Genomic DNA, 16,767 nt, shown 5'->3' on the forward strand with positions numbered 1-16,767 from the left:
GCCCCCTATAGCACGAACCCCTGACAAGTCCGCCTCCATAGTGGCAGCCACTGATCAGTGCACGTCCCTACCCCGCCCAGGCAGGGAACAGCCTCTGAGATGCTCCTTCCCTTCCACCAAGTCACTCCCAGTGAGACGTGGTGGGGTGGCCAGCCAGAAGGTTGTAGACACGCTGGAAGCTGAGGCATAGGGTGATGGATGATGAAGTCAGGCTGGGTTCAAGCAAGTTCCCAGCCCCTGCCAGCAGGGACCCCTGGCCCATCTCAGATCCTGCTGCCAGCACACCTCCCAACACTTCCACACTTGCCTCTGGTGGCCCTGTCAGGGGTCCTCAGGGCCCATACAGGGTCTTCTCACCGGATGCGATACCAACACACTCAGAAACACGGTTTCTCTGAAGAAACAATGGGGAGCTCAGCAGCAAGGAGCCCACACTCCTGAGGGGCAACACTTTCTCAAGGGAGGTGGGGCTTCGGCTCGCCAGGGTCCCTACATCTCCCTCCTCCAACCCTGTCACCTCACTTGTGTTTGATCCCCATCTGGTCCCTAAGGCACCTGGAGTTGCCCTGGGAGTGTCCCAGAAATGGTTAACTCCAGCCCCCAGTTTCCACCTGGACAAACTGAGGCCAGTGGTGAGAGGATTTACTCAGGGTCCGAAAGATGACTTGCCAGAGCCCAGCCCAACGTCTCCTCACCCCCACCCAACACTTCCCCATACAGGAATGGGGAGGTGGGGGAGGGTCTTCCCTCTCTTACTCGGATTGATTTAGACCAAGGGTTTTGAACTCAAGTTTCATGAACCCCAAAGTAGGTGCAGGAAAACCATAAAACCACATGTTATACACAATGCTTTCCTATGGGAAAGGAGGCAGAGTTTTCAACCATTCTCCAGGGGGTCTTCCCCAGGGAGTGTGGGCATTCTGGGATTGGCAAGAGAGCAGATGAGGAAAGATGGGCCAGCTCTGGGGGCTACACAGGGTCTCGGGAGCAAGTCCCCAACCATTTCCTCCATAGGCTTCTGGCCCCCTCTCCCTGGGAACTCTCATTTCACAGCTCCCAGGTGAGGTCTGCCCAGCCAGAGCAGGGCCCTGCGAACACAGCTGGGTGGGTACACATTAGGCATGGTACATGTTACCAAGAAGCACAGGGTGCAACCTGGCATGACAATGCCTAGGATCGCTTCCTGGATGAAATGCCATTTAGCTGAGACCTACGGAGTGAGCCAGGTAAAGACGAAGGTAAAAGAGTGGTCTAGGCAAGGACACAACCTATGCAAAGGTCCTGAGATGAGGGGTGTCCTGTGTTGGGGGAACTAAAAGCTCAGTGTGATGGGGCACAGGCATGAGGAGGACACTGTGACAGATGAAACTGGAGGCCACTGGGCCAGGTCATAGTTTGTCCTGAATGCCAGGATGGTAGATTTGGATATTGTTCCGGGTTTGGATTTTTTTTTTTTTAAGGGCAATAAGAATCACTGAAAGATCTTGAGCAAAGAGTGACATAACTTAATATATGGTTTATGAAAATCAGTGTGGCTGCTGTAAGGAGAAAGAGTTACTGGGGACAGACCAAATAGCAGCAGATCTTCATCACAGGTACAAAAGACAGGGCTTGGGATCAGGCATTGTGGAGGGATGGGAATAGGGATAAAGTCCAGAGATATCTAGGACAGTGGCAGGCTGGATATACGGGTCATGGAGAGGGAGGAGAGGGGTGATCCTGGGATTCCCACCCAAGAAAGAGTGGAATCTAAGAAAGTGGAGACCACTTTCCATTTCAGAAGCACGGAGTCACCAGGGAGGGAGCCCTGGAGGCAGCTGGGCAGGCAAGTCTGGAGCCCATGAAGAGATCTGGACATGGGGACCCAGAGTCCAGATGGAGTGCAGTGATAACTGTTTTCATCTGCTCGACACATTCACCTTCCTCTTGCTTTCATGTAAAACATCCATCCATTCCAGGGTTTGGGGATCTGACCCTCACTTTCAATCCTAAACATGAGCAAGAAACTCAGGCCAGGCTTACATCACAACGATTGGTTCAAAGAGGGCCCTGTAACCTAAGTGGGGCCCAACAAAGCCCTCTCCAGGATGCTAGCAGGAACCATCGAGAAAGGAGTGCTCTCCATTTCTGATTGCTACCATGGCAGCAATTTAAGCCAGGAGTTGCCAGTGGTCCCCACATGGGGAAGACCATATTGAGACAGAGAGTAATAGAGCTGAAAGGTAGAGAACATGTGATGAAACAAGCCCTGAACCCCTGGATGCAGCCATGCCTGAACTCATCAGGACCCCAAGAGTCATCGGGCTCATGACATCCCTTGTTTATTTCATTTACTGTAAGCCAGGTCTCTGTCACTTAAACTGAATGAGTCTTAAACAACAAGGAGGAGGGGCAGGAGGAAGGAAGACTGGCTGCAAGTCCCAGGCATCCTCGCCCTTAACCCCACAGATTGAGCCTGCCACACCTGCCCACCCCACCCTAGCACCTGTGCCAGCTGGAGCCCAATGTATGGCCTCAAAAGCAGGATGCTTGTGAGGAAAAATGAAACTCATCGTGGTCCCTTAGGCCAGCAGATGATTTCTCTCTGTAGACCTCAGTGATTCTTAATGACTAAAGACTGGACACAAGCTCCTGGGTGGCTCAGTTTGTTAAGCTTCCGACTCTTTTTTTTTTTTTTAAGATTTTACTTTTTTTATTTGACAGAGACCACAAATAGGCAGTGAAGCAGGCAGCGGGGGTGGGGGAAGAAGGCTCCCTGCTTAGCAGAGAACCTGATGCGGGGCTCAATCCCAGGACCCTGGGATCATGACCTGAGCTGAAGGCAAAGGCTTAACCCACTGAGCCACCCAGGTACCCAAGCTCCTCACTCTTAATTTCAGCTCAGGTCGTGATCTCAGCATGCTGGGATCGAGCCCCACACTGGCTCTGCACTCAGTGTAGAATCTGCTTGGGATTCTCTCTCTCTTTTTCCCTCTACCCCTCCCCACCCCCACTCAAGCTCGCTCCCTCTCTCTCTCAAATAAATAAATGAAATAATAAAAAAAAATACTGGACAGCATAGGTACCTAGTGGAGGGGCCCCAGCCCACAAGGCAGAAACCCTTGGGTCTCTCTGCACCTCAGGCACACCGTGGGAGTTCTGCTTCACAGCATCATGGGGCCTCACATTGAGCCCCCTGGGAAGGGTGTACACTGCCCCCACCCCTCAGACCTCAGGACAGGACCAGACCTCAGAGCTCAGACCCTTCCCACCCCCTATCCCATGATGACTTCCACCCACTAGCCTAGTCATGCCCTATCAGGCTGGAGGGGAGGGGTCCCCAGAGCTGCCCTGAGGTGGGAGGCAGAGAGGGAGCTGGGTGCTTCAGCTATACGGGAGTCCCCATTACGATCACCCAGCTACAAAGACTCAGGCAACCCCCCAAGAACTGCAGGCTAGAGCAGGTCAGCAGTGTATCAGCAAGCCACTCAGCCACCAGGCCTGCTCCCAGACTCAGAAGGGCTCCAGGAGTCAAAATAGGGAAGGTAAAAAATGTTTTACAGAAGTGCATTTCTTCATTTTTATTCTTTCTGTTGGCATGCCAAAAAAACAAAACAAAACCAACAATAAAATGTAGTGCGCATGATCTTGGAATCATGCATTGGGTGGAAGACATGCATTCAAATACCAACAGCAAAGCTTGAAGCAAGCTGTCAGCATTTGGAGACTCAGTTGATTCATCTGTAGAATGGGGATAATATCAAGCACAGGCCATAGGACATCGTGAGGACTGAACAAGGAGATGCAGGCATAAGGCACTCAGCAGGCAGTCTGGCACATAATAGCAAACTATGACTTACTATTTACTATTATTACAATAGGCTTCTGCTTGGGTTATAAAAAATAAGCTTTTATTTATTTGTGAGAGAGAGAGAGAGTGAGTGCATGGATGGGGGAGGGGCGGAGGCAGAGGGAGAAGCAGACTCCCCTGCTGAGCAGGGAGCCCAACACGGGGCTAGATCCCAGGACCCTGAGATCATGACCTGAGCCGAAGGCAGACTCTTACTGACTGAGCCACCCAGGCGCCCCCCTCACTGGATTTTTAATGAGCATATGTGAATAATATGAAATTAACACATGCAAGAACCCTTCATTAAGCATAATTTTCTCATGCATCATGAAAAAACAAACCTTAACCTCTCCTCATGAATGTTATGAATGACTTCTGTCTAGTGGCTATAAAACAAACAAACAAACAAAAAAAAAAAACCTGGAAACTCTGCGTTTGCAGACTCTGGGAATAAAGTGCACAGCATGTCTTACAAAGCATGTCTTCAAGTGGAATTTCTTAAGTCTGCACCTCTACCTGACTCCAGAACAATCTACATCTTGGCAGATTCAGAATCACCATCTCATAGTAACTGAGGGGAAAGCACCTCTTCCGCTCTCCATTTCTGGGGGTCTGCAAATCTCATGTCCTGCTCCTCACAGGAGCACCAGAGCCCAGGCTGGCCGGAGTGATAACCAGGTCTCAGCGGAATTATTCAGAAAACGATACCCCTAGACTCAGAATAGAAGGACCACACTTGAGAACAAAGCCAACCCAAAAGAAGACAGAGGCAGGAGATGGGATGTGTCCTAATGACCTAAAGGGAGCACCTGGAATCAGTCATGCCTGAAGACTTACCATTAGGAGAGCTATTGTTCAAACCCATTTAAGCAGTCTGTCACTTGTAACTGAAAGGATCCTGACAGATACTGAGAAATAAGATTCCCCTTGACTAGAAGACTGCTGTCCAAAGATTTTATTTATTTATTTTTTGAGAGAGAATGCACGTACAAGCTCCTGGGACCCTGTTCCATGGATTTTCTACACAACTTCCAGGAAGACACATTCTGCAAAAAAGGGGTTCCACAGTCCCCTCTGTGTGGGAAATGACAGGTTACTCAGAGTGCGAGAGCTTTCTTAATTACAGAAATTCCCAGAGACTGCGATGGGCCCCCTGAATTGCCCAAGCTGAGTGCAAAGTGCAGCATCCCCCACACCTGTTGTCCACTGAAACCCGTCTGCAAGGAACAACTAGTGGAAGAATGTGCAGAACTCTCTTGCAGAAACAGGGCTGTTGATGGGGCACCTGGGTGGCTCAGTGCATTAGCGTCTGCCTTCAGCTCCGGTCATGACCCCAGGGTCCTGGGGTTAAGCCCCTCATCGGGCTCCCTGCTTAGCAGGGAGTCTGCTTCTTTCTGTCTGTCCCTCCCCCGTCCTCCACTCCTGCTTGCTCTCTCTCTCTCTCTCTCTCAAGTAAATAAAATCTTGTTTTAAATTAAGATTAAAAATAAATAAATAGGGGCACCTGGGTGGCTCAGTGGGTTAAAGCCTCAGCCTTCGACTCAGGTCAGGATCCCAGGGTTCTGGGATCGAGCCCCGAATTGGGCTCTCTGCTCAGCGGGGAGCCTGCTTCCTCCTCTCTCTCTGCCTGCCTCTCTGCCTACTTGTGATCTCTCTCTGTCAAATAAATAAATAAAAAATCTTAAAAAAAAAAAAAAAAAGAAATGCAGAACTTGCATTTCTGGGTAGCTCAGAAGGTTAAGCATCCAACTCTTGATTTCAGCTCAGGTCATGATCTCAGGGTCTTGAGTACAAGCCCCAGATCTTGAGATCCACACCCAGTGAGGAATCTGCTTAAGAGTGTCTCTCTCTCTCTCTCTCTCTCTTTCTCCCTCTGCCATTCCCTGCCCTCACACATGTTCTTTCAGAGAGACATACAGACAGAAAGAGAAAGAGAGAAGGAAAGAAAGAAAAGGAAAGGAGGGAAAAGAAAAGGAAGGAAGGAAGGCAGAACTTTAGGCCCCACCCTAGATGTGCTGAACCAGAACTTGCATTTAAACAAGATCCCTGGGGATGTGCACACATGCTACAGCATGACATACCTGCTTTGGTGAGTTTTGCTATCTCTGAAGGAAGAATAAATGCTACAGAGGCGGGGGGCCTATGTGGCATGGTGGTTAAGGGCCTGAGTTGCTAGGAGAATGAGATGCATTTATTCACGTAAGGCCTATTGGGAGGAGTGCACAGATTTTGCACATCTCAGTGCCTTCTACCCAGCCCAACTTGGGAGCCCTGTGGCACATAGGGCTGGAGGGAACCAGGCTGGATTCCAGCAGGCATGGTGGTCTTGAGCAAGTTGCTCGACCTCCCAGAGCCTCATCTGAGCATGTGCAAACCAGGGATGAGGATCCCTCCCCTGCATGATAGCTATGGGGACCACAGCTCTGCACCATGTATAGAGCCCCAGATCTATCAGTGATACACAGAAAGACTCAAAGGGTTAAGGGATTAATTAGTATAAAATGAGAAGAGACACACCAAAACAAAAGGAAGGAAGGAGGGACAGAAGAGAGAAAGGAGGGAAGGAAGGAAGGAAGGAAGAGGGAGGAAGGAAGAGTACAGAATTAATATTGATGCCCCAATGTCTCCAGGCCCTTTTTCCTTGACAGCATTCAAGACCCCTCAGGCAAGCCCCAGCACATCTTCCAACTCTCGTCTTCTTTCCAGCTGCCTTGCAGGACCCTGTGCAGATGTGTGGCCAGTCCTCATGACATCTCACCATGCCTGTCCCGACCAGGGACACACACACCCAGTACCTGCACACGTGTTCTTCCCTCCACTAAGGTTGCCAACCTGCCCCTTGACCTGCTGCCAACTATTCTCCAAATAGCCCCCAGGAGCCTATGGTCAAAGCCCAAGCCAGAGCTGCCCCTCAGCCCATCAGTGGTCCCCAGCTCCAGGTGGGCACTGGGCCAGCCACACCCCTGACCCGCACAGTGGACAGATGGCACTAAGAGGTTCTGGCTAAACAAATGAATCACCAAATGACAGATGAAAGAATGATACAGAGACAAAGCATCCCATAAAATTCTCTCCATCAGGAATCTCTCAGTCCACAGGAGCTGACCCACCTACAGACTGCATCTGAGTCAGATCCCCCAAATCCTGGAGTTCCCAGCACCAATTTATTTAGGAAATTCACCTACAGCATGAAATGAGACACACCTATGAGGCCCCGGATGGCCTCAGAGACAATGGCCCTATAAAAGGCTGCACCACAACAACCCAACTCCTCCAAGGACATTTATAGCTGTTTGCAATACGCCTGGGTTCTAACTCAATGAGCCAAAGGCAGTGATTTTCCGAAGCAACAAGTGACATTTCCTGTGTCTCCATAAAAAGAACACCAGTGGTTGTGGGGCTCTGGTGGGACTGCAGACTCTGCAGGCAGCAGCAGGACTAGCCTGAGGACAGGGGCCTCGGGGGCCAGCAGGGCCGGGAGAGCGGCCACTCGCCCGCACAGCAGTGCTCTGAGCAGCAATTAGAGCAGAACCCACGGTGGGTGGCTTCAGATGTCTGGCCAGGCCCGGCCAGCCTGACCACCGCACCCCCAATCCAAAATAGAAGACTGCAGTGGTTTCTGCCACGTGCCAGGCCCCGGGGCGGCCGGACAAAGCACCGCCAATGTCAGCCGCCTCCCTGAGCATCGATCCAGGCTTCCTCTGAGGCCGCGCTCATGCCAAGCTGTGGTCCCTCTGGGCCCCTGGAAACAAGAAAATGTCCCAGGGCTCAAGGCACACTGGGTGGCCCAACCAGTCCCAGGAGGGGACTCAGCCTCTCTCCTTGTCCTTCAGAGGCTGCCCGTGGGCACCAGAGCCTGCATTTCCAAATGCTCCCCTTGGCTCAAAATAGAGAGAGAAAACCGACTTTTCAAATTACCAGCTGGAGTTCAACAGGAAACCACAGCAGAAAAATCAGTGGCTCCCGGTCAGCCAGGGGGCAGACGGATAACTGGGCATTTCAGCACCAAAGCCTGCCTGCTCCCTGGACTGCCACCACCTGCACACACAGAAACAAGAAGACAGACTTCCAGCACGTGTGCCCCCCCAACACATATCACATATGTTAAGATGCCCATGGACACGCACTGAACAGATACCCAGACACCCAAAGGAGCAGAAACCCACAGATACACACATGTATAAGACACACAATGGCACATCCACATATCTGCATGGGTTCCCAGATCCGAGCACACACCAACATTCCATAACACGCATGCAAATGCATACACTCCCTGAGTCGTACACACTGGTGACCACAGGAAGACCTGTGCCCCACAGGCATCAGGGAGACGGCACTCTGCTACTTGGCAGAGCTTTGGAGAACACCACCAGCTGCCTAAGTCACTCCTCTGGGGTCAGTTGAAATAACTTGCCTTTGTGCCAACCCCTTCCTTCTGTGCGGGGTGCTGCCTGCACGCTGGGGTGCAAAGAAGATCCTCAGTGCAGGCCTTGGAGTCACGGGGAACCAGCTCCCAAGTGCCAGGCAAGGGCAGTGGGCAGAAAGGAGCGAGAGAGAAGTGAGTACTCACCAGCCCGTCGCAGTTACTGAGCGCCACGGAGGAGGCTTCAGCCAGACCCGCCACGTCTCCGACGTAGAGACAGGTCCCAAGCAGGGGCTCCACGCGGGTGGCACCCGACTCGCTTTGCCACTCCACGGTGGCTCCGGGCGCCACGAGGCGGGCGTTGGGCCGCAGCCGCAGGTGCAGGTCTCGACCGAAGACCGTGACGTTGTAGAAGAGGCGGCCGCCAGGGTCCTCCTCGTTGTCTCCAGGTAAGCCCGGGGTCTGGACAGGGGCTGCCCTGCGGGCCCGTACCCCAGCCTGGGCCGACGCCGCTGACACCACGTGGGACACCAAGCGGCCCTGGGCGTCAGTGCGCACCGGCACCGCCAGGATGCGCTCCGCTCCGTGTCCCAGGGGCCCGCCTGCAACGGGAAGGGGCGTTAGACCCGCCAAGATCTCGGAGCCCGGGGGACCCGCCGCCAAGCCCCGCAGCCCCCCAGCCCTCCCCCATCCACCACCACTGCGAAAGAAAGGGCATTCTGCCAGACAACCCCCAGAAACTAGCCTTCACCTCCCCGGCCTTCTTCCGACTGGGAAGGGGCGTTAACGGGGCCACCATTCCGGAACCCCGCCGCTCCCAGGCGGTCCCCCTCTGGGACCCAGTCAGCCAAGCGCTCTGCCCCCTGTCCCGTTCCGTTTTGAAGCTCGAGAGCTCCTCACAGTTCCCCTGGGGACAGCCCCATCAGAGCGCCCCCGGCCCTTGAACCTGCCGTCCTTGGCAGGACGTGGGGCTGCTCCGAAACCATTGCCGGTTGGCCCCTTCGCGGCCCCCGCCGCCCGGGCGCCCTCACCGCTAGCCTCCGGAGCGGCGAGGACTCGGCTCCCCCCGGCACGCGCGGCCTGTCCTCCGTGTCCAGCTCTCGGTTGGACCGATGCCGGCCCCCTCCCCGCGCGCCCGAGGACAGGGAGGGGTGGAGCAGGGTCCCTCGGGTGCTCAGGTATTCCCCCCCACCCCGGGCGCCGCATCAGTCCTCAGGGCCCAAGGCGGCGCGCTCAGCACCCGTCTCCTCCCGAGCGTCCCCGGACTCGAGCCCCGGCGCCGCCTCGCCCTGGCTCCCCAGGACCCGCTGGGGCTAGCGCCGCGCTCTCGGCCGCGGGGCTTTCCCGGCCCTCCATCTCCTTGCTCCGCGTCCCGGGAGCCGCGAACGCTCCGAGGTTCCCCTCCGGCCGGAGGCGCTCCGGTGCGCCGCGGGGCGCCCCCTGCGCGACCAACCCAGCCCCGAAGTTGGCCAACTTGGCCCCGGGCGGAGCGCGCGGAGTTTGCCCAAGTCGGGCTGGACAACGCCTGGGGAGGGGGCGGCGGATCACGCGGGGCGGGGCCCGGCCGACGGGGGTCGTGGGGCGTGGGGACCCGGCTGCACCTACCTGGGGGGTCGGCGGCGGCTGCAAGCCGGGCGTCCGCGGGCGGCGGCGGCAGCAGGAGCGGCGGCAGCAGCAGCAGCAGCAGCAGCAGCAGCGCGGGGCAGAGCAGGCGGCAAGCGGCTCCCGCCGGCGGATCCATGGCAGCCGGACCGCAGCCGGGGCCCCGCACTCGCTGCCTGCGCGAAAGTTCCCCGCGCGCCGCCCAGCCCACATCTGGGGGCAGCTGGAGCCGCCCGCAGCTGCAGCACCGCAGGGCGCGGGGCGGAGGAGGCGAGGCGCGGAGAGGAGGGCGGGGGAGCGCGGAGGGGAGGCGGGGAGAGGAAAGGAGCGAGCGAGCGAGCGAGGCGGGAGGGAGGAGAAGGCGAGCGAGGGGGAGGGCGGGGACGGCGGGCGCCTCAGCCTGCGGTGACCCGGCGCTTCTTGGCGCGGCGGCCGCCGCCGCCTGCTCCCCTCCTCGCGCCGCCGCCGCCGCGGTTCCGGCTCGCAGCGAAGCAGAGACACCCCGAGGCGGCGGCAGAGAAGCGCCGTGGGCCGGACTGGGGGTGCCCCGCCGCCGGCCACCATCGGGCGCGCCACGCGCCCTGGCGGCGCACAACCTCGAACGAGCGGCGCCCGCCTGAGCATCCCCACCCAGAGAGTCCGTGGGGCGCCCGGGTTCCACCCGTCAGGCTAGGGGCGCAAAGAGCTGCCTCACCCTCTCTTGGGCGCCCTGGGGCTGGACGGGGCAGGAGAATGGGACCGGGTTGGGGAGGCCTGAGATGGAAACTCCAGAGTCTGAAAGACGCTTTTATGGGAGGAAGCATGCACTGCAGGGACTATCCCAAATATCAACTTTTACCCTTCCAGAAAGATGCAAGCTTCCTTAGTCCCCAGTTCCTCTCTGCCTGAAGTTCCTGTCCCCTCCAACTACCTCCCCATCCCTCTGTTACAGTCTCTGAATACAGGATCCTCCACCCGGACGAGAGCCCTCCCTCCCAGAGCTCAGTCAGGTTGCTGCCCTCACCTGCCCCGGCCCAGCCCCAGGAGCCTCTGGGCCTTTGCACTCCTAGGCCTGCCTAAAATAGCCTCTCTGCACTCCACCCACCTTTTCCGACTCTGCATCCAAGGCTTTCCTCTCCATCCTGGAGCAAGTTTGCTGTCAAAGCCCATCCAGGGATGGAATCCCTCCTCTCCAGCACAGTCTTCCCACTGCCAGGAGTCACAGTCCTACCAAGCCTGCTGTACCCCAGCACAGTGACCTTCCCTCCCCAGGTCCCACTTGGAAACCCCTCCTAGGCATGTGTCTGTCCAGAACATCTCTGCTGTGTGTTTTCAGACTTCCCTGGATGGTGGACGCCTGTCCTTTTGGATTTTCTCATTCACCCTGCCCCAGGCCTATGTGGCCAAGGGCTTTGGGGTTGGCCTTGGTCAGGCAGGGTCTGATGACTCAGGCATCTTCCTCCCTGCCGGCCAGGAGGGCCCAGTCTTATGGGGAAACACATGACTTGCACAACCCGCTCTAGCTGTGATTTTGCATCCCCGGTTCCATCATCTGCAGGACCCGGGTGTGAGGGCTCTCAGCTTGATGGCCATCTTCACTTGGAACCTTTCCTCTGTGTCACCTGAGGGTGCCCGATACAGGATCCAGCCCTGGGCCTAACGAATGTTTCTTGTCAATGCTAAAAATAGTGAAATTTCACATAAGAATTTAGATTTCGGATTTTTCTTGAGAAATTGGAAAGTGTGGCCACCCTTGGCCTGCATTTCTGCTTGTCTACCATGAAATGGGGCCCATGCCTTACAGTTCCCTATAGGTCTTCTTCCCCCACCCCCAAGCAGGCATCCACTTTCACGACCTCCAACAATATAGCTGGCTCCAGAGAAAGTGGACGGTGATCAGCATATGGGAAGAGAGATGACTTCAGAGCCACGCATCCCAGAGGACTTCCTGTAAGAAGTGGCACAGGTTGAATCCTGAAGGGTGCATAAGCCAGGTAGCCCAGAGCTGGGTTTAGCTGCTATCTCGTAACCCGGGACGCTCGGCCACTCATTCCTCCTGTGGTTGTCCGTGTTTTCGTCCTCCTCTAAAGATAAGTAAGACCCAACCAGCAGCCTCGCCTACATCAAGGGTCATGTTCTACCGTCTCACTAGCCTCTCCGCCAGCTTTATGATCATTACCATAATGCTCCTACCACCACTGCTGTTCTTTGTACAGTACTTAATCACCACCTTACGTTTTTAAAGGATACTTCAAATCACCACCGTAAATGGAAAGGCCAACATCTCACCATAATTCAAAGACGCTGCCAAAAATAAATAAAATGAAAACAATAACGAAAAAATGTTGCATATTTGACATACTACTGCCTGCAAAAAGGCACCAAGGCTGAGGCCCAAGTGCTGGGAACGTGTGAGACAGACTGACAGAAGCAGAGACCTTTTCTCTGATGCCAGCAGAAAGAGGAGAGCAGAGTTGGGAAGGGCTGGCTCTCTCACTTTGCCAACTGGCCTTTTCAGACAGGGCCACATAACTAAATTATCTTGCACACCCTGGCATTCCAGCTGTAGGATACTTCTTGGAAAGAGGGTTTTATATCCCTGGTGTTCTCTGGAATAAGACCAGGGAAGCTGTTGCTGCCCATATCACCCCCGGCCTCCTGGGGCTCCCCTCCAGGCACAAGTGGAAGGCAGATCACAATCTTTGACTCACACATCCTTGAATCCCCACCATGAGATCCCAGAAGACCAAGCAGGAGAATCAGGCACACGTGCATTTCGATTTACTGTTGAGTCCCTCATGTAGAGGGCCCTTGTTGACTTGTCCCAGATCCCTGATCACCTGTCCTCAGCTCAAAAAAGAAAAAGTTGGGGGGGGCACCTCCTACATCTTCAAATTCCCATGGTTTCAGATCTCTCCTCTTCTTCTTCTACCCCTGGTGCTTGCGTCTCCCTCTGGTGCTCTCTCCTCCTCCTTCAGGTGAGAAGGAGGACACAGAAATCCTTCATGGTTCTCTGCTCAAATAACTTGTCCAGATTGCAAAGGCACAAACTAAGGACCACAGGGTCAACTCACCCCTGGATTAGTACATGTCACGTGGTTCTATTTTTAGTTGGACTTGAATGTCTTAGATCTGGTTTGCTTGACACCATCCCCACCACTCCCACTGTCCTACACCTCCTCGTGACTGTTACCAGCCTGGTCCCTGAAGGGCTGGGGTGGCAACCATGACCTAGAGCAGCCCCGTGTTGTAGGAGGATCAATTCAGGGTGATGTCGGGCCCTCCAACCCCTGAAAATCTTCCCAAGGATGTGAGATACAGAAAGAGAGGAGGAACTTTCCTGGTCACCTCAGGGGTCACAAGTCATTGCCCGTGTCTCAGGACAGGGACGTTAAAAAAGGAGAAGGTCTTCCTGTCTGCCTGGCCCACCTCTGGATGAGAGGGGGTGTCCTGCCTTGTTCTGAAGATCTGGGGGCAGGGCTCTGAGCCATACAGACTTCATCAGAACCATTTCTGTCCCCTGGTGGCCACACAGAAACTAGAAATTCTTCTGCCCTTTGACGAGGTCACCATCGTTGGCAGGCCTTGGCCGCGCTGCAGGCAACAAGCAGATGGAGGTAATAAGGAGATGGAGTTTTCACTGTCCTTCTTCCCAAAGAGCAAGCTCCCAGGGGGTGGGGGCAGGGACCTAGACTCTTCTGGTTTCTGGTGCAGGGGTACCTGTGTGCAGTGCATAACAAGCCAGGAGGTCTTCGTGACCTTGTCAAGGGGCCTCTGAAGACTGCTACTCTGTCCCCCTCCACTTTGGCCCCGTCCGATGCACGGGCAGAATTCCGACCATGAGTGGCCTGGGTAAGCAGTATGTCAGGGGAATGCTGATGGAACAGAACGTGGAGGCCGGGTAGCCTTTGGGGAGTGTGCTTCTTGTTTCTTGAGCATGCACACGAGCGCGCGTGCACACACACACACACACACACACACACACACACACACACACCCTGATGGGGAGCCACGTCAGGCAAATGAGGAAACAAGGGCAACAATGTTTTTCATTGTCACATCCCACTCAGAGGTGTCCCACCACCACTGGGATTTGTTCTGCCTGTAAGGGAAAGAAAAAGTGCTTACAGTGTGAAGGCTCTGGGATCCAGGCTCAATCAACACTTCTAAATGGAGACACAGCTGGAGACTCAGACTCAATCTAAGGCAATAATGACCCAGGGGGGAAAAAAAAAAAAGCTTGGTGCCTCCTTGTGAGTGCCAACTTGCATGTATGCTCCACTGGCAGAGAGGCAGCAAGGACCAAGAATTTTCAAAGCAGTGTCTGGGTGGGCCAGGCGGTGATGTCCTCAGCCCACTGGGATCAGAGTCTAGACTGTTGGGTCCTGCTCTCCCAACTGAGAAAGGCCTCTGGGTCTCTTAAGAGGCCCCGGGCTAGAGGTAACACTGCCTGCTTCAAACGTAAGGAAATGCATGATCTCGGGCCACATGCGGGAGTCCTGTCCTCTCCCAGAAGGATGGCTAAGTCTCCTCGGGTCTTTGGGCCAAGGCCAAGGCTGGATGTCCAGTCACATGCCATGGCTGAACCAGCTGCTGATGGAGGGCAAAAGGTATTCCTAGGACAAGCCTGGATCAGCCATCTGGGGCAGTATGCGTGTTAGAGGTCAGCCCCAATGTCCCCCTCCCCTGCACCTTGCTTGCCTGTATTTCCAAATGAAGGCATGGCACAGTCCCAGGCTCAACCCTGCATGGTGAAAGAAGTCATTCTTCCTGTGACTTTATGTCCCATTCCCAGACGACACCATCTGTAGAGCATAGAGAATTAATGTCTTCACATATAAATCCTGCCCATAACTTGTAAAGGGCACAGTCCTATGGGGTTTTGTGTTCTGATGCTTTGTGAGACTAACTGGGCATTTCCTCCCTTACAATCCAGGGAACATCAAGTCAGTGGCCCTAGCCAATTGCTGGACCCCAGGATCCCTGGCCTCCTAGGCTGATAGGCCACACTCCCCTTGGGTCAAATTTCTTCTATCCTGTTTGCCTGAACCTGCTCCGTTCCCTGCATCTAGAATGTGGGCATCAAAAAGGCCAAAGCTTCCGGCTTGGGCTGGTGGTGGGGCTAACCATGGGATTCTAAGGCTGAGCCCTCCATGGGAAGAAATTCTAGATGCAGGACTGAAGACCTTTGCAACCACCACAGACTTCCTGGGGACACCTCTGCTCCTCCAGAAGGTCCCAGGAGGCCTGGCTTCCACCCAAGACCCCACCCCTGGTAGGAAGGTCCTTCTTGGCTGGCTCCCTCCCAGCAGCTCCAGATGGTCCCTCCACCTTGGCAGAAACACTGAGATCAGACCCAAAGTCCCCAGGCCACCTGAAATGGGGCTCAAGGAGACTCCCTACGAAATAGCATCCCCTTCTTCTGGCGGTCCTGCTAAAAGAGAACAAAGCCATACATATTGCCTGTATCTTTGGGATGGTATTTGAAAGTGTTTGGTTTTGGTGAGATAATCATCCCTGTGCCCAGCTGCTCCCACAGGCTCTGTGGGTCTGGCTCAAGGCAGCCACTCGGGAGAAGTCTTCACACTGTCCCCGACCCCTCTGGCTGGTCCCCAGGGCCGGTCCTGATGGATGTCACCCAGCCTCCACACACATGACCCTTGCTCATCTATGTCTCCAGTCCCTTCCCACCCGGGCAGTCTCACTCTTCTCTGCGGGTTTAAGAGTGGGCACACCAAACTCCCCAGCCAGGTTCATTTGGCCCTATCAATGTGGTAACCCCCAGCGTCTTCATCAGTGTGTCTCAGATCCCCCGCTACTCACAGCCCCATCTCCACCCCATCCCCGCCCCTGCTCTGGTCATTATTGGCTCACATCTGGTATCTCCACTCCCACCAGGGACCCCATATCAAAAGGGTCACCAGCTCCTTCTACCCTCTCATTAGCTCTGGGATCTGCCCCCTCCCAGGGCCATACAGAGCTCGAAGCCTGGCACCTCCTCATTTTCAATGCAAGGTCAACAATAAGGCTGAAAAGTTCCTTAGAATAATGAGGCAAACCTCCTAATTAGGGAGGTCCCCTTCTCCACCCTGTCACTATTGCTGGCTAGGTATCCCAAGTCACCAACATCAAAGATTTCAACTCCTTGAGATCGCCCTAGGGACTGTCAGCCACTTTCTGGTCTTGTGACCTTAGGAAATTTATGTAACCTCCCCATGCCTCAGTTTCCTAAACTAATCCAAAGCAGAGTGAGCCCTCCATACCTCAGCTGGCATTGCTTTCTATCCTTCCCTGTACCCAGCTGAACACATGGTACGGTATTGAACTCTAGACACAAAACTGTGCTCATGGGAAACTTTTCAGAGTATTCTGACCACATGCTTTTTTCATGTCATTGCTGACTTCAGACCAAAATCCTGGCTGTACAGCAAGACATGGGGAGCTGGGATGCCAGAGTTGCTTTTGGTCTAATAAAAAACCTTGCCAAAGACTCGCAAGGACATACCATGATTGACAAAACACAGCTTGGCATGTAGTAGGTGCTCAGTAAATATTTGTGAATGCATAAACAAAGTAAGATAATTTACAAAGGTCAGTGCAATGAAGAAAATAAAGAGGCATGGGATATAAAATACATGGGACAAGGAAGCGGAAGGTGGGGGAAGGTTTTGGTTAACAGCTGATCAGAGAGTCACAGGGAATGGGCAATCTAAGCAATGAGCATCCGAAGCAGAGAGACCAGCACATGCAAAGGCCCTGAGGCAGAAAGGAGATTTCTCTGCTCCAGGGAAAGCAAAGCAGCAAAGCCCAAGTTAGAAAAAAAAGAAAGAGAAGGAAGGGAGGAAGTGAGAAAGGGAACATGGGAATAAGAGATGAAGCAGAGCCTTGCAGGTCTCAGGCAGGAGGTGACATTTTGTTCTAAGTAGATGATTTAAACAAGAAAACGAAGAAAAATCATGTTCATCTAGAAACACTCTGGGAACTGGGAGCA

At 54.4% G+C, this 16,767-nt stretch overlaps 1 protein-coding gene across 2 annotated transcripts in view; it reads right to left on the reverse strand.

Moving 5' to 3' along the window:
* Positions 1-10,264, reverse strand: part of ADAMTS2 (ADAM metallopeptidase with thrombospondin type 1 motif 2) — a 213,307-nt gene extending 203,043 nt beyond the window's left edge. The window contains exons 1-2 of one of the 2 annotated variants that reach the window (XM_059416152.1): positions 9,801-10,264; positions 8,403-8,797 (exon numbers count right to left, since the gene is read on the reverse strand). In XM_059416152.1, the coding sequence (XP_059272135.1) occupies positions 8,403-8,797; positions 9,801-9,936 (531 nt within the window). In that variant the 5' untranslated portion in view covers positions 9,937-10,264. Of the gene's footprint in view, positions 1-8,402; positions 8,798-9,226; positions 9,578-9,800 lie in introns of those variants that run through there. The other variant, XM_059416151.1, reaches the window with a different exon arrangement.
* Positions 10,265-16,767: the final 6,503 nt, after the last annotated feature.

This window comes from Mustela nigripes, chromosome 12, assembly GCF_022355385.1.
Source record: "Mustela nigripes isolate SB6536 chromosome 12, MUSNIG.SB6536, whole genome shotgun sequence".
Taxonomy (NCBI): Eukaryota; Metazoa; Chordata; class Mammalia; order Carnivora; family Mustelidae; genus Mustela; species Mustela nigripes.